Raw genomic sequence first — 22759 nt, forward strand, 5'->3', positions numbered from 1 at the left:
AGTTTTTTTTCATGGGCCACACCAGCCCAGGTGCAGCCCATCCCCGTGACGACCCAGACCCGAAAGACACAAACAGCCACATAGACACACCTAGTGGTGTGGAGGGGTCGTCACACAACGTCATACACATTCTGTGTCTGCTACACAACAAAAAAAAACAAATGTATTGTATATTTCTTCTCTGAATTGTTCAGTATTTAGTAGAAATGAATGAGCAGAAGATAATTATTCACTAGGGAGCCATGGCAACATTCAACCAGTCATCAATCATCATGATACAGCAGGTTACATATATAAAAATACAATATACATAATAAATATCTCAATTTCTCCTCTAAATATACCTCATTATGTCATTTAAACATGTTCTTAAATAATAAAAGACTGTATGTTGCTTTATGGAATTCATAATGTCTGAAACTTAATTAAATGATGATTGACAGATCTCCAAATAAATGTCCTCATATACCTGCTGTATTCATTTTGATACACACATTTTCAACATGGTTTGACTATAAATAAGGTAATGAAATAGTAATTAGTTTAACATTGCATCAATCCAGTAACTATTCCTCTTGAAGTTTCAGGAACAATTTGAAAGTTTTTTTCATCCAACTTTTTCAAAGTTGGTAAAAATATCCCTGAAAAACCTGGAGTGGGTCTCTGATCCACAGCTGACATTTTGGATGTCTCAAGTGACGTCCTTCTGGTGCATGAATTACTCACACCTGGTGGATTATCTATGCACTGCATGTATCTGATTGTATACATAGAACATATCACACTGATGATGTAGAGGTCTCAAAAACTGATGTATCAAATTATTTAACATATGCTGATATTATTACTGATACATACACTGATATTACAGAGTTTGAAACTGACCAAAAGAGCATGAGGAACAGTTACAACCATTAGAAAATATAGGAGAGAGGAGAGAGGAGTGAAGACAGAGGAGTGAGGACAGAGGAGTGAGGACAGAGGAGTGAGGACAAAGGAGAGAGGAGACTGCAGTGAAGAGCTTTGAGATGCACTCAGTGTGATCCTCACTGCTGCTTCATCACATCTGTCAGTGCTGCTGTTTGTTTCATATGAAGGTTAGTCAGCACCATCTAGAGGTCAGATAGTAGAACTACATCATGTGATCAGTGTGTAACCTGACACTGACTGGGTTTCTAACACAGGTTAGAGTGACGTCACTCTGAAGGTATGAGGGTGTGGACGGCGTCCTCAGATCAAACGCACACACACACACACACACACCAGGACTGACGAGGGACAAACCAGCAGCTTCTTCTCTCCACACATGAAGGTGGAAAGTGTCTGTTAGCTGACCTGAACTCACTTCAACAGGTGAGAATCCTTCCAGAGAAATCTCTACATGTTTGATGATCAGGATCACTGTGCTCACACGCTGCTGGATCACTGTTTGATTGGAGGAATGTTTCTGAATGCTGATTGGCTGTTTGAAATATGTTGTAGAGTTTCTGTCTGAGTTAAAGAGCAGTGATTTGACAAAGATTGACCTGTTCTATAGTTTGTGTTTGTGGAGTAGAGTCAGCAGCAGTTTGATTGTAATCTGAGTCACACCATCAGTGAGAAATACAGGGAGTGTGTGAACCGGTCTGACAGTCTGGATCCACTTGGCTCAGGTGCTTTGATTTATTAACTCTTTCCCTGCCAGCATTTTCATCAACATGTTTGGTACACGTTGAAGCTCCCTCAAATGTCTAACAACGGACTGGAATAATGAGTGTTGAGGAAGGCTGTGTGTGTGTGTGTGTGTGTGTGTGTGTGTGTGTGTGTGTGTGTGTGTGTGTGTGTGTGTAAGAAAAGATAAGATAAGATATTACTTTATTGATCCCCCGGGGGGAATTCAGTTGTTACAGCAACCCAGACATAAGTACAATCAAGAAGAAGTTTCAATAAGTAAAATAAAATAAAATAAGGTCAGTGGTCAGCGTGGTGCAGTCTGTGGCCTCCGTTACTGCTGTGCGGTGGGCACAAAGGAGCGCCTGAAGCGTTCAGTCTTGCACAGTGGTGGAATGATGCGCTGACTGAACGAGCTCCCCATCAGCCACAGCTCATCATGGAGAGGGTGAGAGGGGTTATCCAGGCTGACTCCAGACTGTCCAGTTCTAGGCCAACCACAGAGCGGGCCTTCTTTACCAGCTTGTTGAGCTTGCTGGCCTCACCCGTCTTGATGCCTCCACCCCAGCACGCCACAGCAAAGAAGAGAGCACTGGCCACCTCAGACTGGTAGAATGTCTTCAGAAGCCTGCTGCAGACACTGAAGGACCTGAGTCTCCTCAGGAAGAACAATCTGCTCTGTCATTCCTCCCGTGGAAGTGGAGAGGGTGGAATCATACAAGTACCTTGGGGTCCAAATAAACAATAAACTGTGTGTGCGTTGGTGTGTGTGTGTGCGTGTGTATGTGTGCGTTTGCGTGTGTGTGTGTGTGTGTGTGTGTGTGTGTGTGTGTGTGTGTGTGTGAGAGTATATATATATCTATCAATGACAGTAATAATAATATGATGATGCGGTCGTTACCCAATATCAGTCGCCCCCAGACCCTGCAGAGTTTGCTGGCTGATTGGGACACCTCCCCACAGATTCTCATCCCTCTAGGACAACCCCCAGACCTGATGGGAGGGGGCTGAGATTTAATCAGTTTATCATCTATATAGTCAATTATATTTGTATTTCTCAAAGTTTATTATCTTTAACATTGTTATTATTAATATTGAATTTCTCTCCATTTTCATTTTAAAGGTGAACAGAGGGTGATGGGGAGGGCGTCAGAAGTGAGCGCAAAGCAGAATTACAGAAATAATAATAATTATTATTATTATTATACAAAATTAATTGAAATAAAGGCGATGAATAAAAAATCAATATCAAAAATAATTATTGTAGTAGTGAAACTTATAGTAATACTAATGCTACACATAGTGAATTTTGGTCATGTGGCTCTGGTGAAGTGCGGCAGGCAGCAATGCCCAGCAGGTTGCTAGGACCTGTGCTTCCATCTAAGTGGTCTCCATAGTGTGTTTATGGGAGAGTGTGGGGGCTGTGTTTGGGCTCATCAGGTCCTATTTGGGGCTCCAACAAGGTTTGTGTCAGTCCTGAATATCTGTGTCATGTTACTGAGAGCAATGAGAACTAATGTGTGTCCTGTGGTGTAAAGCTTGTTGTAATGATGAACATGTTGTTGTGTTTGTGTGAAGGTGGAGGCTCTGCTATGAATCAGTGTGAGGACGGAGAGGAGGGAGCCCCTCCCTCTAAAAGCACTCTGTGTGGGGAACATGAAGCTCAGAGGTGAGAGGAGGATCTCTACCTGTCCATGACTCTGCTCCATGTCAGAGCTCAGCACTCACATCACTGTGTGTGTGCGTGTGTGTGTGTGTGTGTGTGTGTGTGTGTGTGTGTGTGTGTGTGTGTGTGTGTGTGTGTGTGTGTGTGTGTGTGTGTGTGTGTGTGTTTGTGTGTTGAAGCCCAGAGCAGCAGCATGGACCAGACTCTGCTGGACCTGGACCTGAGCCAAGCTGTGTGTCCTTAAAGAGTGATTGGTCAAAGGGTCTACTTGAGGACTTCAAAGATGGCCGACAGTCTGTTCGTCCAAAGTAAGAATTGATCACAGTGTTTTTATCAGAATCAAACATTAGAAAAGTTTGTAGTAAATTTCAGCAGCACTCAAACCTGGAAGATTTTCAGAGTTCATGTTTGTTCATCAGTGTTTGTGATTCTGTTAGAGTCCAACATCAGAGATCAGACTCTCCTGGACCTGGACCCAGCTGTGTGTCCTTAAAGAGTGACGACTCTATGGTTCGAGGTATTAACTTCAAATCTGTAGAGATGAGTGCTGCTGAAAGGTAAGCCTCTCAAAGTTCCTGTTGTTGTGTGTGTAACATTTGTAACTGTGGTTGGTGTTTTCTCTGTGAAGGTGAACATTAGTCACTGGTTGTGTTTCTATCAGGATCAACAGCAGTGAACAGGATTGGAGGCAGAAAGAACTGTACTCAGCATGTAGTGTCTTCATGTGTGTCCTGTGTTTGTAGGAGGGTCCAGCAGTGTTTCTACCAGGATCACTACATAGAATCTATCACATCAACACTGTGTGTCATTATATCATATACACTACATGATGTTATATTTGTTCCACAGAGGTCAGAGTTCAGAGGCTCCCATTGGTCAGTCTGCCCAGCAGCATCAAACACAGCTGGACTCCATATTGATGGTGAGTAAATGTACAAACACAGCTCCTCCTGAGAATCAGAGCACACACTCATTCTGTTTGGATGTTTCTGTTTCCTGATCACACTGCAGACATCATCTCTGCCTGAATTCTCTTCACACTCAGTGTTTGACTGATTGAATGAAGCCTTACATTTCTGAGCTGCACACAGTCAGAGGTCAGAGGTCATGCTGCTCTCACACAGGCTCAGACTTTGGCAGCAGAGTTCACAAAGTGAGTCAAGTTTGAGGTCTAAACAACAGAAACACTTTGCTTCATGTTAATGACAGCTGCTGCTTTCAGCTTCATTCTAAAAAACACATCAGGTCTAAAGTCACTGCAGACTTTTTCTGGATGAAAGCACACCAAGAGATTTCTCCAACAGGAAGTTCATTTCAGAGAAACTTGATTTGTAGAAGACAGGACCATCCACAGACTAAGTCCTGAAGCAGCATTGTGATCCAGTCTCCATGCTGGACTCTGCAGACCAGCAGGCTCTCTGTCTGTCACAGATGATCTGATGTTCTGTTTTGTTCTGCTCCAGCTGCTCCAGGAGAACATCATCAGTTTTGTAAAGACCGAGCTGAAGGAGATCCAGAGAGCTCTGAGTCCAGATTACCCAGAATGCTTAGAGAGTCAGAGGGAGGATGAGGATGAAGAGCAGAGGAGGAGCAGAGAGGCCTTTCTGGAGATCACTCTGCACTTCCTGAGGAGAATGAAGCAGGAGGAGCTGGCTGACTGTCTGCAGAGCAGTAAGAGGATTTGAACACATTGAACATGATGGAGAGAGGAAATGGAGACAACATGGGAGAGGTTTACATTTCAAACTCTGCTGTTAATATGATGCACACATTTGTATCACATCTATGAGCTGTGAGAAAGTGTTCACAGCTGATGAAGAGATTTCAGAGAGGAGGAAAATCAAATCCATCCTGATGTCTGAAAGTGTAAATTCATCAGACTGATTGTAGCTTCAGATCATTCATCACATTTCTCTTTTGTTCTTTCAGGAACTGTTGCTGCAGAGTGCAGACGTAAACTGAAGTCTGACCTGAAGGAGAAGTTCCAGTGTGTGTTTGAGGGGATCGCTAAAGCAGGAAACCCAACCCTTCTGAACCAGATCTACACAGAGCTCTACATCACAGAGGGAGGGACTGGAGAGGTCAATGATGAACATGAGGTCAGACAGATTGAAGCAGCATCCAGGACGCCACACAGACCAGAGACCACCATCAGACAAGAAGACCTCTTTAAAGGCCCACCTGGAAGAGATCAACCAATCAGAGCAGTGCTGACAAAGGGAGTGGCTGGCATCGGGAAAACAGTCTTAACACAGAAGTTCACTCTGGACTGGGCTGAAGACAAAGACCACCAGGACATCCAGTTCACATTCCCCTTCACTTTCAGAGAGCTGAATGTGCTGAGAGAGAGAAAGTTCAGCTTGGTGGAACTTGTTCATCACTTCTTTACTCAGACCAGAGAAGCAGGACTCTGCAGGTTTGAAGAGTTCCAGGTTGTGTTCATCTTTGACGGTCTGGATGAGTGTCGACTTCCTCTGGACTTCACCAACAATCAGATCCTGACTGATGCTACAGAGTCCACCTCAGTGGATGTGCTGCTGACAAACCTCATCAGGGGGAACCTGCTCCCCTCTGCTCGCCTCTGGATAACCACACGACCTGCAGCAGCCAATCAGATCCCTCCTGAGTGTGTTGACATGGTGACAGAGGTCAGAGGGTTCACTGACCCTCAGAAGGAGGAGTTCTTCAGGAAGAGATCCAGAGACCAGGAGCAGGCCAGCAGTTTCATCTCCCACATCAAGACATCCCGAAGCCTCCACATCATGTGCCACATCCCGGTCTTCTGCTGGATCACTGCTACAGTTCTGGAGGATGTGCTGAAGACCAGAGAGGGAGGAGGGCTGCCCAGGACCCTGACTCAGATGTACATCCACTTCCTGGTGGTCCAGTCCAAACTGAAGAGCATCAAGTATGATGGAGGATCTGAGACTGATCCACTCTGGAGCCCAGAGAGCAGGGAGATGATCCAGTCTCTGGGAAAACTGGCTTTTGATCAGCTGCAGAAAGGAAACCTGATCTTCTATGAGTCCGACCTGACAGAGTGTGGCATCAAGATCAAGGAAGCCTCAGTGTACTCAGGAGTGTTCACACAGATCTTCAGAGAGGAGAGAGGACTGTACCAGGACCAGGTGTTCTGCTTCATCCACCTGAGTGTTCAGGAGTTTCTGGCTGCTCTTCATGTCCATCTGATCTTCACCAACTCTGGACTCAACCTGATGGAAGAAGAACCAACGTTCCGGATCTCTAGAATCTGTGGAGGCAAACCTGAACTGAACCGTCTCCATCAGAGTGCTGTGGACCAGGCCTCACAGAGTCCAAACGGACACCTGGACTTGTTCCTGCGCTTCCTCCTGGGTCTTTCACTGCTGACCAATCAGACTCTCCTGGGAGGTCTGCTGACACAGACAGGAAGTAGCTCACAGACCAATCAGAAAACAGTCCAGTACATCAAGAAGAAGATCAGTGAGGATCTGTCTGCAGAGAGAAGCATCAACCTGTTCCACTGTCTGAATGAACTGAATGACCGGTCTCTGGTGGACCAGATCCAACAGTCCCTGAGATCAGGATGTCTCTCCACAAAGAAACTGTCTCCTGCTCAGTGGTCAGCTCTGGTCTTCATCTTACTGTCCTCAGAGAAAGATCTGGACGTGTTTGACCTGAAGACATACTCTGCTTCAGAGGAGGCTCTTCTGAGGCTGCTGCCAGTGATCAAAGCCTCCAACAAAGCTCAGTAGGTGGATACATGCGAGATTAAAAACATGTTGATCATGACAGATGAAACACTGTGTCTGTGCTAATCACTAATTCTTCTTCAGGCTGAGTGGATGTAACCTGTCAGAGAGGAGCTGTGCTTCTCTGGCCTCAGTCCTCAGCTCACAGTCCTCCAGTCTGAGAGAGCTGGACCTGAGTAACAACAACCTGCAGGATTCAGGACTGGAGCTATTGTCTACCGGACTGAAGAGTCCACATTGTAACCTGGAAACTCTTAGGTCAGTATAAAGCTGAAATTAAAATCTTACGATGTCATAGACAACAACCCAATGAGTGTAAGTGACATTAAAAGATAATGCTCCACTTAACTCTTAGGTTCCTCAAATAATCAGTAAGGATAGGTTGGAAAGTCAACACACTCAGTCAGTCATTATTGAGGCTGTCTGATTCAAAAACAATTTCAGAGAATTGAAACAAAAAAGTATATATTGAATCAAAAACATGTACAGCTTTCAATTATGTAAAGAAATTACAACAGACCTGTTAAATGTGCACGTTTTTTAAGGTTTACTGGATGTCACCTGTCAGAGAAGAGCTGTGCTTCTCTGGCCTCAGTCATCAGCTCACAGTCGTCCAGTCTGATGGAGCTGGACCTGAGTAACAACGACCTGCAGGATTTAGGACTGGAGCTTCTGTCTGCTGGACTGCAGAGTCCACATTGTAAACTGGAAACTCTCAGGTTAGTATACAGCTGAAATTAAAATCTTACACTGTTAGAGGGGATGACCTAGTGAGTGTCAGTGACATCAAACAACAAAGCTCCACATGACTCTTAGTTTTCTCAAAGTACAAGTAAGGAAAGATCAGAAAAACTGGAAACTGTCAGGTTTCTGTTAGTGTTTTTTTTTTGGGGGGGGGGGGGGGGGGGGGGGTTCAAAACCTTTACACTTTGCTTATTGCATGATTATTTTCCTTACCCCAGACTGTCAGGATGTCTGATCACAGAGAGGGGCTGTGCTTCTCTGGCCTCAGCTCTGAGGTCCAACCCCTCCCACCTGAGAGAGCTGGACCTGAGCTACAATCATCCAGGAGACTCAGGAGTCCAGCTGCTGTCTGCTGGACTGGAGGATCCACACTGCAGACTGGTTACACTGAGGTATGACCAGACAACAAGAGCTCAAACACTGCAAGAGCAAAAGAAAAAAACCCATTTCACAAAAAAGATCTTGTTTAGTTTCATTATTTTCTGAGGAGTGATTGGACCTGAATCAGACAAAGACCACCAGAAGACTATCAAACACAAAATAAACTACTCTGTAGAAATTCAAAGCTTGAACCGAAAAGCCAACTGGACTCAGTAGAAACTCTTGAAGATGTTTCAGGTCTTCTCTGAAAGGCTTCTTCACTTCTGAACAGACTGGGGGCGGAGCTAGAGAATATAAGCTTCTAACAGTGGTTGGCGTGCTAAGGTGGTCACATGGGGTCGTTATTAGAGTAGTTGACTTAGTTCTTGACAGTTGTTCAGGTCAGCTGTCAATGTTATAAACAGAAAAATTCCGATGTGACTGTTCATCCACTAATGTTGTGTGTGAACATAAAGAAGGCAGAGACTAGTTCACTTTTAACTTTGAATATCATCTGTATTTACAGATTCTACATGAACATGTAGAATCCATACTCAGGGGTCTGGAGTTTCAGTTTGGGACGTGGTCTGGTTTCTGTTTGTAGTCTGAGTTGTCCTGATCATCAGGAGGCTTTGGTGTCTGAGGGAAAACTCATGCTCTGTCTTCATCACTCTGAAACCATAAGACAGGATGTTTAGGATGAGTCATTTTGACTCCTGACACATACAAAGAGACGACTACTTTAAAGTGACAGAACAAAGGTTCAGCAGGAATCCTCTTTACTGATTTCAAAGAGGACATGAGAAGCAGAATCTGGACTTTATGGATCCAAAGAGCAACAGCCAGCCTTTGCTTTTTGAATCTTTGACTTCTTCTTCTTCTTTTTCTCTGAGTATCTCAACACTGTCAGAAAAAGAGACAGAATGATGGAGACAGCTGGCTCAGAGGAGTTTCAGTCTGTTTCTCTGTCACAGGGACAAACTGAGGAACACTGCTTCATGTTGAACAGCAGGTAGGACTCATGTTGGACAGAACATCACTCTGACTGTGTTTCTTCCTCCAGGGTGGACCATGGTGGAGAGCAGAGGTTAAAACCTGGACTGAAGAAGTGTAAGTGTGGAATCAGTTTGACTCATGAGGACCAAACAGCAGACTGTCAGCTAACAAAGAATAAAGCCTTCAGGTGTGTCTCATGATAAACTGCTGCTGTGTTGTGTCTTTGTCTCTCCATCAGATGTCTGTAAACTCACTCTGGATTCAAACACAGCACACAGACAGCTCAGACTGTCTGAAGACAAGAAGGAGGTGACACGTGTGGGAGAGGATCAGTCATATCCTGATCATCCAGACAGATTTGACTACTATCCTCAGCTGCTGTGTAGAGATGGTCTGACTGGTCTCTGTTACTGGGAGGTTGAATGTAGAGGAGGGGTTAATATATCAGTGAGTTACAGAGGAATCAGAAGGAAAGGAGACAGTTATGACTGTCTGTTTGGATTTAATGATCCGTCCTGGAGTCTGTTCTGCTCTGATGAACGTTACTATGTCCGTCACAATAACAAAATAAAAGCCCTCCCTCTCTCCCGGTCCTCTGACTCTCACAGAGTAGCAGTGTATGTGGACTGTCCTGCTGGCACTCTGTCCTTCTACAGAGTCTCCTCTGACTCTCTGATCCACCTCCACACCTTCAGAACCTCCTTCACTGGACCTCTGTATCCTGGGTTTAGGTTGAGCTCTTACTGTTCATCAGTGTGTGTGTGATCCAGGCATGGACAGGCCATCTGGCGTACCGAGCAATGCCCGGTGGGCCGACGCACACTTTTGGGCCGGCTGTCATAATTTAACCCAAAAAGTACATTTTAACAGCTACTGTTTGTTGAATGTGTTCAGTGCAGATGTTCCTAATTCCTACAGTGTTGACAGTCAGTGAAGGCTTCAGTGAGTGGCACCCAGTGCAGCAGGAGTGAGGGGCTGAGGTGTGTGAGTGAGAGTGTGTGTGAGCTTGAAGGACAAGAGACAGCACAGGAGAAGTTGTTAGTTCTTTCATTTAATCATTTTGGTTTTGTTAGTGGGCGTGGTCACGGCCGACAGAGACCAGTTAATAAAGCTCTTGTGTTCACTAATCACTCGTCATCATTGCAGCGTCCGGACAGACGTTACAATATTATAAATCATTTTTATCGACAGTGATGAGCCATTTGTTGATTTATGAAAAAACAATGAAATCTCTCAGCCTCCCTCGGCCCACCCCTCCCCTCCTGCTTGACCCAGGTTATCAAATGTTGCCATTAGAGCTGACAGGAGTTGGAGAGAAGTGAGTGGAAATGGATAAATAACAAAAGCGCAAGGGGGGTGCAGAAAAGCTGCAAGATAAAAAGCTAAAAACAAGTGGACAGCAAAATGTCCCAAACTTACTGCCATGTTTGCCATCGCCACCTCAAGCTGGACTGCGGCAGCAGGTGCAGCCCCTGTCCCCCAGGGGTGTTCCAGGGATGTGCCTTTCATTGGTGTGGACTTCACAGGCATTCTTCAGTCGTGTAAGTTTATTATACTGTATGCTGTTGTTATGTGTTCTTGCTGACATCCACCTGGATGGTCCTAAAGCCTACTACTTTTACAGAGTGACTGTAATGAATGCAACCATCTATTATTGCATTATTTTAAAGACACCAATACTGTCAATGTACATGTTTTGAAATAGTCTCATTCTCACTCTTGACCCACTTGTCCTCTCTTTCTCTCCCTTTGGAGTGAAGGTTTGCCTTCTCCTGATGTGGAGTTTACATGTGTTCTTTTTCTTTCATTGTGACTTTATTAAAGAGCTCTTATTTTCATTACAGAAGAGACAGTATCAGATGAATCTAGCATATCTGACCTCACCTCTGCTTTCTGTCTCCCTCAGAGCACCAAGGTCCATGTAACCTTCTGTCTCAGCATATGTAAGTACAAAATAAGCTGTTATCTCTCTGTTCACCTAAACATTATTTAAACTATACCTTCACTGATCCCTGCTCTCTTTCTTTCCTTTGTCTGCCTGTCTCTGCATCTCTCTCTCTCTCTCTCTCTCTCTCTCTCTCTCTCTCTCTCTCTCTCTCTCTCTCTCTCTCTCTCTCTCTCTCTCTCTCTGTTTTTCATCCTTTAAGGTGCCACTTTGATGAGAAGCTCTTTATTTTACAGGGATATATGGTCTTACTGTGGTCTTAATTGTGTATTTGTTAAAACAGTATATTTCATTAAACATCGAAAAGACATCACTAGCAGTGTTTCTTTGACATCCACTTTCACTTCAAGATGGAAATGATGACACTCTGTCCATCTCTCCCAAGATGAAAGTGTCTGTGAGTAGTGAAAGAGCGTATCCATTTTTTAACATGGTTACTCTCTTCCATGTAGGCTGCTGTGCTTTATTTAAATTTTTGAAACAAAACAATGTGCACATATATCCTGTGGTATATCGTGTGCTTTCACATATCGTATAAATAATTATGGTGGGCCGCAATGGTCAAAAATGCCAGGGCCATTTTTTGGTCCCTGTCCAGCCCTGGTGTGATCTCAATCAATCAATCAATCTTTATTTGTATAGCGTCAAATCACAACAAACGTTATCTCAAGACTCTTTTACAAACAGAGCAGGTCTAGACCACTCTATGTCAAATTATGAACAGAGACCCAACACCAAGACAGGGTAAGACTCAGTCTGACCCCACCTTAATCCACCATGAGCATTGCAGTATTTAGCTAGTTACAGTGGTGAGGAAAAACTTCCTTTTACACAGATCTGTGTAGCAGCGAGAGTCTCCTTCTCCCCACACACACACACACACACACACACACTCTTCAGCTGATCATGAGTCTGTTTCTGTCACATCAGCATGAATGTCTGTGATCAAAAAGCAGGACTCAGTGGAAAACTGTTCAAAGTTGAAAGTCTTCTTTATTGTCAAATAAACTGCAGTATGCACCAGACATACTGAGGATTTGATATTACCTTTCTCTCTCAGACCCTAGCAAAGACAACAACAGATAAACATATGAAAGCTAGCAAAATGTAAGAAGTAAGCTAATAAAATAATAAAATACAGTTTAAAACTGTGCAAAAACTTTGTTATAGTGCAATTTAAAATCAAAGTAAGTGTGTGCGTTTCAGTCCTGAGGATGACAGACCTCAGCGTTGATTGGGGGGGATCAGTGACTGGGATAAGTCTGTGAAGGGGGCACTATGGGAAGAGGGGGTAAAACAGGGAGAGAGTTCAGCATCCTGACTGCCTGGTGGATAAAACTGTCCCTCACTCTGCTGGTTTTGGCCCGGAGACTGCGTAGTCTCTTTCCTGATGGCAACAGGCTGAAGAGGCTGTGAGGCGGGTGGGAGGGGTCGCCTGCTAGGGGCTTTTCGGGTGAGGCGGGTAAATGTCATGGAGGGAGGGGAGAGAGGCACCAACAATCTTCTCAGCTGTTCTCACGATGCACTGGCGATTCGTTCGGCAGGACGCAGTGCAGGCCCCGTACCACACAGTGATGCTGCTGGTGAGAATGCTCTGGATGGTGCCTCTGTAGAAGGTACGTTTGATGGGGGCAGGGGCTCTAGCTTTCCTCAGCTTGCGTAAAAAGTAGAGGCGCTGACGTGCCTTCTTGGTCAGTGATGCGGTGTGAGGTCTTCTGTTACCCCTTTTCGACCAATTCTCAATTGAGAACCGGTTTTTCGTGTTTCGACTGCGAGTGAACCGGCTCCTGGCCGGGAAAACTAGTCCCAGAGCGGCTCCAACTCTTTGCTGGTCTAGAACCGCGAACCGCTTACGTCAGGGGCGAGGGGCGGGGCGCAGAGTTGCCGTGATCAAAAACACAAAAGTCAAAGTGTTTCCAGCATTGTCCTGCAGCGAAAAAATAAAAGAGACTAATGGATTCCAAGACAAAGCAGTGGTCTGCAGAGGAGACAAGCTGCTGTTGTTCACCATCGTTGTTGTTGTGAGGGAAAGTTCGCGCTAGCACTGCTGGGGAAAGTGGTCACATAAATATGACGTCATGATGAGCCTCTTCCGTGGGCAAACGGGTACTGTGTTGGTTCGTGAGTTCAACCAGCTCCGAACCAGTGCGAGCACCAGCCCAGAGATTCAACCCAGTTCCTGTTGGTCGGAAAGGGGTATGTGAAGTGCACACCCAGGAACTTGGTGCTGCCCACCCTCTCCACAGCAGCATCGTTGATGGTCAGAGGAGCATGCTTGGTGCGTGTTCTCCTGAAGTCCACAACAATCTCCTTCGTCTTCTCCACATTCAGAGAGAGATTGTTGTGTCAGCACCACAAGACCAGGCGGCTCACCTCAGTCCTGTAGTTTATCGATTCAAATCAAAATTCAAAGGACTGATTGGTATTCAAGAACCTTGTTAAAGAAAGCAGGAGACACACAACTCATGTTCTTTTTGAAGTGCACTTTATATCAGCAGTAAAAAAAAAGTGATTTTCAGACATATTTCCATTGACAGCAATAGTTCTCCTCAAAAGTGGTTAGAAAGCTCCAATTATTCAACTCCATGGTTGTATGCTCACTGGTAGTTTTTTGTCTCTGATGGAGGCCTAGAAGAAAAAAAACACATTGTATTTTAAGTGGCAAGGCATACAATTAAGAAACATGCATAGGTGATCATCATAGGCAAGGACGACCATAGTCAGTCAGTCAGTCAATCAACCAATCACGTAGTGTGCATTTGTGTGTGCAGCACCTATTGTGTTTTGTGTTTCTGGGGGTGTGTAGAGGTTGTTTGCCTCGATCCTCCTCGAACAGTGGGGGATTTCTTGCGACAAGTTGCTTCAGCCTGGTCGTTACTCTTCTTCCCATTCGATTAAACTCCGAGCTACGCCCTGGAGATCTCCACATGACGGGCTCCTTTCTGAAGCTCCCCCTGGTGCCTGTTGTAGGACAACTTAGCATTATTGTACTGGAAATATTTTGTTCAAACATAACGTCAGTAGATCTACCTGGGAGTCATCTCTCTAGTAAAGTTGGAGCCCAAGACCAGAGCTTTGCCAGACAAGAACTCTGCTCTCACCATCTCTGGTGTTAACTGGACTCTGGACCCTTTCCACCTACAGAGAAAGAAAAACTCAATGTAAGCAGGAAAGCAGCTTTCTATCTTGAAATGACGTCGAAAAGACAATGACATCATCAATAGCTCTTAATGTTGTGCGTACACTTCGTGCATTAGTGGACATGAACCACCAGGAGAGCCCATCGGGGGAGGAGGAGCTTCCTGAAGTAGTGTTGTGCTGCAGCCGACAGACCTATCGAGAGACAAAGGCAACATTTTTTCAGGAGACACCAAAGAGGAGGAAACTGTTACACCTAAAGTCTCAACAATTAGTATGGGAGGTAGAGCCTTCAGTTATCAGGCCCCTCTCCTTTGGAATCATCTACCAGTCAGTGTCCGGGAGGCAGATACCCTCTCTACTTTTAAGAGTAGGCTTCAAACTTTCCTTTTTGATAAAGCTTATAGTCAGAGCTGGATCAGGCTTGGACCAGGTCTTAGTTATGCTGCTATAGGCTTAGGCTGACAACCTAGGATCCTGTCTTTCCCAATCTCTCTTCTGTCTGCCTGTCTCTCACTTTAACTCTTCCTGTCCCATTAAAGTTACTAACCATAGACCTTTCTGGTGTCCCTGAGCTCCCTTGTCTCGTAGGTTCCTCTGGATCTTGTTCATTTTTCCTTCCATTCCTTTTTCATTCTTTCTTTCTTTCTTTCTTTCTTTCTTTCTTTCTTTCTTTCTTTCTTTCTTTCTTTCTTTCTTTCTTTCCTCCATTCATTTTTCCTTTCATTCCTTCCTTCTTTCTTTCATTCCTTTTTCCATTCATTCAGTCTTTCTTTCATTCTTTCCTTCTTTCTTTCTCTCTCTTTTAATCCTTTTTCCTTTCATTTCTTCCTTCTTTCTTTCTTTTATTCCTTTCTTCTTTCTTCCATTCTTTCTTTAATTTTTTTAATTCCTTCCTTCTTTCTTTCATTCCTTTTTCCATTCATTACATCTTTCTTCCTTTCGTTCATTTTTTCTTTCATTCCTTTCTTTTCTTTCTTTCATTCCCTTTTCCTGTCTTCCTTCTTTCTTTCATTTTTTCATTCCTTCCTTCTTTCTCTCATTCTTTTTTCCTTTCATTCCTCCCTTTCTTTCTTTCCTTCATTTCCTTCCTTTCCTCACTTCTCTATCTTCTTGTCTTCCTTTTTTCCTTTCATTCTCCCTTTGTTCTTTCTATGTTTCTCCATCATATTTCTCCTTTTCTTATCCCGTCCTTTCCTTCTGTCATTCTTTCCCCATTTATTCTCCTCTTTGTCTTTCTTCTCATCTCCCTCTCTTCTCTCTTTTCTTAGACCTTTCTGGAGTCCCTGAGCTCCCTTGTCTCGTAGGTTCCTCTGGATCTCTGCTGCTGTGGACGTGCCAGACTCCAGCTGCTACAACTACTACTATCCGTCTCCCCACTATCATCTCTCTCTCTCTTCATCTCCCTCTATTCCTCTCACCAACACAGTAGGTCTCAGCAGATGTGTGTCTAACATGAGTCTGGTCCTGCTGGAGGTTTCTGCCTGTTAAAGGAAGTATGTCCTTGCCACTGTAACTTGCTAAATACCATGATCTAAAGCTCGACCGAGTTGGGTCTGGAAAGAGGGATAGAGGAGAATAAGAGAGAGAGAGGGAGTGGTGATAGTGATGAGACGGATAGTGGTGGCTGTTGCAGCTGGAGTCCGGCACGTCCACAGCAGCAGAGATCCAGAGAAACTAGTGTAACTGTCACAGATTGATATTTTCCACTTAAAATCGGCACTGGTTTACCTGCGTAGGACACAGTCACAGTTGAGTTCAGATCGGTTGGACAGACAGTTTAAGGTATCTGGACTGAAGTTATTCCATGTTTTCAGCACTTGGACTGATTCCTGTTGTTTGGCAAAGAAACAAGAAGTCGTGTCAAAATATGTACTAGAAAACAGGAGCTGTTCTCACTGCTCAACTTCTTGTTTTAGTCTTTTTGATCATTTTACCAATTTCTGTTGTTTCCTGTCTCGCAGTTCTTTTGTGAAGCACTTTAGCCTGTATGCTTGTATGTATGAAAGGTGCTATGTAAATAAAGTTGATTGGAGTTACCTCACGATCCAAAAATGTTTGTTTTCTGATGTCACACATTTTTCTCTCAGGGATTTTATACCTGCAAACACAAAGGGGTTGATCATTTCTGGTTTCTCATATTTTGGTGCTGGTTGTAATTTTGGGACAGAGATTTGTTTTTGTGTTTGTGTAGTTTCTTAAAGACGGGTTGTTGTGTCATTACCTTGGCACGGGGCAGAGATGGAAATCAAGGTCACTCTCAAGGTATTTAGAGGTTTTATAATTCTGCAGGCCTGGAGCTGGGTTCTTCACATGGGGGGATAAACACAGACACTAAATTAAAACACAGTCATTATGCCGTATATCTTCATTATGTATACAAAGTTAAGTCCTCCATGAAATGTGGAAACTTTATTTCAGTCGATTATTTGGAAAGCCTGATTAGTCACTTACTCCATTCTCTAAGATGACAATGCTCTACCCATAGAGCCAGGATCGTCACAGAGTACCTCGAGAATTTGGGATCTAACTCCCTCTTCCAAGATGACAGCGATCGCCACCACAGAGCAATGTTTCTCAGAGACTGCCTCCAGAATTTGGGACCTAACTCCATCCCCCAAGATGACAACGCTCGTCCCCACAGAGCAAGGATCATCACAAAGTACCTCCAGAATTTGGGACCTAACTCCATCCTCCAAGATGACAACGCTCGTCCCCACAGAGCCAGGATCATCACAAAGTACCTCCAGAATTTGGGACCTAACTCCATCCTCCAAGATGACAACGCTCGTCCCCACAGAGCAAGGATCATCACAAAGTACCTCCAGAATTTGGGACCTAACTCCATCCTCCAAGATGACAACTGTCATCCCAACAGAACCAGGATCATCAAAGAGGACCTCCAGAATTTGGGACCTAGCTCCATCCTCCAAGATGACAACGCTCGTCCCCACAGAGCAAGGATCATCACAAAGTACCTCCAGAATTTGGGATCTAACCCCATCCTCCAAGATGACCACGCTGGCCCCCACAATGCAGGGTTTCTCAGAGATTACCTCCAGAATTTAGGACCTAACTCCATTCTCCAAGATGACAATGCTCGTCCCCACAGAGCCATGATCATCACAGAGTACATTCAGAATTTGGGACCTTACTCCATCTTCCAATATGACAACGCTGGCCCCCACATCACGGGGTTTCTCAGAGACTACCTCCAGAATTTAGGACCTAACTCCATCCTCCAATATGACAACGCTGGCCCCCACAACACGGGGTTTCTCAGAGACTACCTCCAGAATTTGGGACCTAACTCCATCCTCCAAGATGACAACGCTGGCCCCCACAACACAGGGTTTCTCAGAGACTACCTCCAGAATTTGGGACCTAACTCCATCCTCCAAGATGACAACGCTGGCCCCCACAATGCGGGGTTTCTCAGAGACTACCCCCAGAATTTGGGACCTTACTCCATCCTCCAAGATGACAACGCTGGACCCCACAGTGTGGGGTTTCTCAGAGACTACCATCAGAATTTGTTTTAAAGAGGGGTGGATGGCCTGCCCTGAGTCCTGACTTCAACCTTGTTGAACATTTATGGGATCAGCTTGTACGTGTTGTTTCGTGCCAGAGTGACCAACATAATTGCGCTGCTTGACCTTCAACAACTCCTGGATGAGGAATGAGATGCCATCCATCCATCCATCCATCCATCCATCCACTATCATGACCGCTTATCCTGTTCGGGGTCATGGGGGGCTGGAGCCTATCCCAGCAGACATTTGGCAGAGGGCAAGTTACACCCTTGACAGGTTGCCAACCCATCACAGGGAAAACGTGTGACCGTTTGGTCGCAGCATAGAAACGCACACTGACACCAACGGGCAAGTTAGAGTGACCAATTAACCTGGTGAGCATGTGTTTGGACTGTGGGAGGAAGTTCCCGGGGAGAACCCACAGGGACTCCCCACAGAAAGGAACCACTGCACAACTATGTAGCCCTGAATGGGATGCCATCCAACAGCCAAATGTGACCAGCATGGTGACCAGCATGAGGAGGAGGTGCCAGGCTGTTGTGGCTGTGTATGGATCTTCCACATGCTACTGAGGTTTGGCACATTTTTTGGGGGGCGCTACCCTCAAGTTCTGCCGTGTTGCTCATTCCACAAAAGCACAATTCTTACAAGTTATACCGATGTAAAGGCGACTGATCAGACTTTACAAAAATATATAAAACCATACCAGTTGGTATTATTAAAGGGAAATAATTGACCAAAGTAATGTTTCCAAACTTTTCTGAGGAGATTATAAACCAAAAATGAATATATGATCAATAAGGATAAATAATAGCCTTACAAAGATTCGGAGTGGGTTTTCCAGAGAATGTCTGAAGAGATTATCAGGCGCACTGAAGTTGAGATCAGAATCATCCCATGCAACCACGTCCTCCTCTTCATTTTCAAGCTGCAGTTCATCCCCTGCTTTGAGCTCCTCATCTGTGAGAGATTTGGCTCCAAAGTCATTGGGCACAAACTAATTCTAAAATGTTGCAACACAGTAAAAGAAATGCATTTAAAAGAGGAAAGGGCAATGAAGATGGAAGTGAATTAGAAAAAGATAATTGAAGGATGACATTTATTTTATATTGGATGTAGTCTAGGATCTGTATGGTTACCAGAGCTTCATTCCGAAGTGGTCTTGCAAAGGTAGCAGGGATATAAGAATGAAATGCCTTCCAGGCTGACAGAGGCTGGTAGCCCATGAGCTTATAATGCTGAGGGTCCTAGAATGACAAAACAATACATATACAATTTACCTTGAAGATTTCATAAAGTAGAAAATCTTCAGTCCACACTAAACCATACGTTAAAACTAGTTAGGTTGTGACTTCAATGCTGAATGTGTCTGATTGGTTGTGTGTTTTTATTATGCCCGCCGTCCACAATAACATCACACACATCTGTGATTCACTTGATTTATCTTTCTTTCGTTAGTTTTGAATTGTTCTATCTTTTTTGTATGTGTGTGTACTTTTCAAAAGAAGAAGCTGTGATTCTCTTGATTTAACAGCTTGTAACAGTAGTCTTCTCTCAGCCCACCATGAATGCATCTCTCCCCGTTGTTACGGTTTTAAAAGTGACCCAGTAAACTGGAGACCTTCAGCGAAACGTGTCAGTGTTTGTGGAGTTTACACAGCTGTTGAAACACAGAGGGAGTTCTTGGGAATACAAACTACTTTAGTTTTTATTAAGATTTCAAAATATCCTCATCAGATATTTAATGATCGTGAAAGAGTTAACAGACATACTGAAGATCCAGGGATCCTACTACGCATGTCAGGTGAGAGTGTTGCGTCACTTCCGTTTTCCTCTTCCACTCTGTCGCACGTAGCTGCAGTTAGCTCTCAGCTCTCACTCTAAATTTCTTGTAATTCACATTTTCTTACCCTTCCACTACCGTAAGTTAGTCCTCACCAAGCACCCCCTCTCTCTTTTATTTGACCAGTAAAGCTCTTTAGTGTGATTTGTGTACTCGTAGCCTAGCTCGTAGCTTAGCGTAGCCATTAGCTCATGGCTTAGCGTAGCCATCAGCCTGGTAGCACGGTGCACTATGGCCACTCAGTCTGTCTCCTCTCCTGTACGGTGCTGCACGATGTGCCAGATGTTCAGTTATACGTCGTCCTCCTTTACTGATAATGGTAAATGCTGGAAGTGTAGCAGATTCATGGCCCTGGAGGCGAGGGTTAGTGAGTTAGAGTCACGGCTCCGCACCAAGGCAGAGGCAGTTAACCAGTCCCCTGTAGCCAGTGCAGGGCAACCTAGCCTACCTAGCTCAGTTAGCTTAGCTTCCCCCCTAGCAGATACCGAGCAGCCGGGATGCAGTGGCTGGGTTACGGTGCGAGGGGGAAAGCATAGCCATAAGCTAAAGAATCCCACGTCAGACAACCAACCGGTTCACGTTCCTAACAGATTTGCCCCACTTAGCAACACACCTGCTAAGACTGTAAAGCCTCAGAAGGCTAACACTCTGGTCATTGGAGACTCCATAGTCAGAAACGTGAACTTAGCAAGGCCAGCGGTGTTAGTCAAATGTCTTCCTGGGGCCAGAGCCGTTGACATCGAGGCAAATTTAAAACTGCTGGCAAAGGCTAAACATAGATTCAGAAAGATCGTAATTCATGTCGGCGTTAACGACTCCAGGCGACGGGAGTCAGAAATAACTAAAGGCTCACACTACGTCACACTCTGCCTGGTTGAGTTCCGCATTTCCAATATGGCTGCTGCCGTCGATTGGCTTCAAAACAACTCTCAGGAACAGATGGGTGACGTCACGGATACTACGTCCATATTTTATACAGTCTATGGTTTGTACATTAATGATCTGCCCCTGATCTTTCCAGAGGTTCAGATCCAAATGTATGTAGATGACACAGTTATCTATATCCATGCTAAAACAAGAGAACAAGCTGCATCCAAACTCTCTGCAGCATTAAACAAAGTCTCAGATTGGCTCACTCACAATTGTCTAACGCTTAATGTGAGCAAAACTGTAGGAATGTATTTTTCTATCAGGGGAAACAATACACCTCAACCTGATATGACTGTAGACAGAGAGGTAATACAGATTGTTCAACATTTCAATTTTCTGGGTGTAACAATTGAATCCAACCTAAATTTTAAGAAACATGAAAAAAATGTCTGCAGAAATGTAAGAGCCAGCCTTATGAACTTCAGACATGTCATCAGGCATCAGTTACCTTTAGCCGCTGCTAAACTGTACATGCACTCAATGATTTTTTCTCATTTGTCTTATTGTGCCACGAGCTGGTCTCAGGCTGGAGCAACCACTCTAAAACCATTATACACCCTCTACAAACAATCACTAAAAACTGTAGATAAAAAACCAAGGAAGTACCACCACTGTAAAATCATTAAGAAATATAACTTAATGACCTTTGACAGTTTTCTTTGTTATGCAGATATGTGTCTGATGTATAAATTAATTCATGATCAGGCCCCACCACCACTTAAACAATGTGTGTTACTCTGCAGGAACAATTTTAGGGAGACCAGGGCATCAGCAAGAGGGGACTGTTCAGCTAAACGTAGGAAGACTGCATTTGGACAGTCTGCATTTTCAGTCAGAGCAGCAGGAAAATGGAACTCAATTCCTACCCACATTAGAGACTGTACAAGCATCAGTGTTTTTAAAAGTACACTGAAATTATGGCTCAAGGAAAAACAATCATGTGATCATCTGAATGCATCAAATTAGAGACAAGGAAATGTAATTTTAAATGTGTTGTTATTAGTGATGGACTGTGTTGAGTAGTCTATGTATTGTTTTAAATGCTAGTATGTTTTTTTTATCGTTTGTATTGTACATTTGTTAACATCTTCCTGCCCAGGGACCACAGATGAAAATTAGCTTATAGCTAACTCTGGCTGAAAGTATTTGTTTTGCATGGCCCCTGTCAAATAGACTAATAAAAAAATAAAAAAATATGATCCATCATCCATCAATCATCTATGTTCCATCCATCATTCAGCCATTCATCCATCATCTCTCAACCATCTATCATCCATCATCGATCAATCATCTCTGATCCATTCATCATCCATCAATCATCTATGCATCATCTATCATCCATCATCTATCAATCATCTATGATCCATCCATCATTCATCATCCTTCAATCATCTATGATCAATCCATCATCCATCCATCATCTCTCATCCATATGATCGATCATCCATCCATCATCCATCAATCAGCTATGATCTATCATCCATCAATCTTCCATGATCCATCCATCGTATCTCATCCATCAATCATCTCTCATCCATCCATCATCCATCAATCATCTATGATCCATCATCATCCATCATCCATCAATCATCTATGTACCATCCCTCATCCATCCAGCAATCCTCTATGATCCATCTATCTATATCACCCATCAATCCTCTCGCATCCATCCATCCATCATCCATCAATCCTCTATGATCCATCTATCTATATCAATCATCTATGAGTCATCCCTCATCCATCATCCTTCAATCATCTCTCATCCATCCATCATCCAGCAATCCTCATTGATACATCTATCATTCATCATCATCCATCAATCTTCTATGATCCATCCATCATCCATCATCCATCCATCATCATTCTATCATCCATCATCCATCCATCATCTATGATCCATCCATCATCCATCCATCATCCATCTATCATCCATCATCCATCCATCCATCATCAATCTATCATCCATCATCCATCCATCATCTATGATCCATCCATCATCCATCTATCATCCATCATCCATCCATCATCTATATTCCATCATCCATTATCATTCCATCATCCATCATCCCTCTCCTTGGATCAGGTTCTGGTTTTCCTGAATCTGTTTGTTCAGAGTTTGAGCAGACTTCAGATTCTCTAATATCCATTCGTTAGTTAGAATAGTGTGTGTGTGTGTGTGTGTGTGTGTGTGTGTGTGTGTGTGTGTGTGTGTGTGTGTGTGGT

General features: G+C 44.0%; 2 protein-coding genes and 1 long non-coding RNA gene across 3 annotated transcripts; 2 read left to right on the top strand and 1 right to left on the bottom strand.

Moving 5' to 3' along the window:
- Window positions 1-1246: 1246 nt before the first annotated feature.
- Window positions 1247-3583, top strand: LOC117825086. Its single transcript, XR_004633780.1, has 3 exons — window positions 1247-1353; window positions 3229-3319; window positions 3496-3583. It is a non-coding gene; the product is annotated as an uncharacterized LOC117825086 (long non-coding RNA).
- A 1688-nt stretch (window positions 3584-5271) lies between these two features.
- Window positions 5272-9939, top strand: LOC117825079 (NLR family CARD domain-containing protein 3-like; the record flags this gene model as incomplete). Its single annotated transcript, XM_034700712.1, has 6 exons — window positions 5272-7046; window positions 7132-7305; window positions 7593-7766; window positions 8010-8183; window positions 9215-9261; window positions 9386-9939. Coding segments are annotated over 6 exons (2871 nt in total), but the record flags the coding sequence as incomplete, so codon positions are not given.
- A 3621-nt stretch (window positions 9940-13560) lies between these two features.
- Window positions 13561-18760, bottom strand: cfap221 (cilia and flagella associated protein 221). The gene is made up of 8 exons (XM_034701285.1): window positions 18584-18760; window positions 16455-16537; window positions 16271-16331; window positions 15962-16062; window positions 14336-14425; window positions 14123-14230; window positions 13867-14053; window positions 13561-13720 (listed from the first exon to the last, which is right to left on the bottom strand). Exons 3-7 carry the CDS (start codon window positions 16307-16309, stop codon window positions 13999-14001), a joined length of 393 nt encoding a protein of 130 aa, XP_034557176.1. The 5' UTR covers window positions 16310-16331; window positions 16455-16537; window positions 18584-18760; the 3' UTR covers window positions 13561-13720; window positions 13867-13998.
- Window positions 18761-22759: the final 3999 nt, after the last annotated feature.

Source organism: Notolabrus celidotus, chromosome 14 (assembly GCF_009762535.1).
Source record: "Notolabrus celidotus isolate fNotCel1 chromosome 14, fNotCel1.pri, whole genome shotgun sequence".
Lineage (NCBI taxonomy): Eukaryota > Metazoa > Chordata > Actinopteri > Labriformes > Labridae > Notolabrus > Notolabrus celidotus.

Bases quoted from the DNA above. Each gene is read 5' to 3' on its own strand.
- cfap221 (XM_034701285.1), bottom strand. From the start codon at position 16,309: ATGTGTGACATCAGAAAACAAACATTTTTGGATCGTGAG. The intron at 14,426-15,961 runs GTAAACCAGTGC...GTCTCTCGATAG, and splicing joins TGTGACTGTGTCCTACGCAG to GTCTGTCGGCTGCAGCACAA. The intron at 14,231-14,335 runs GTACGCACAACA...CTTTCTCTGTAG, and splicing joins TGTCCACTAATGCACGAAGT to GTGGAAAGGGTCCAGAGTCC.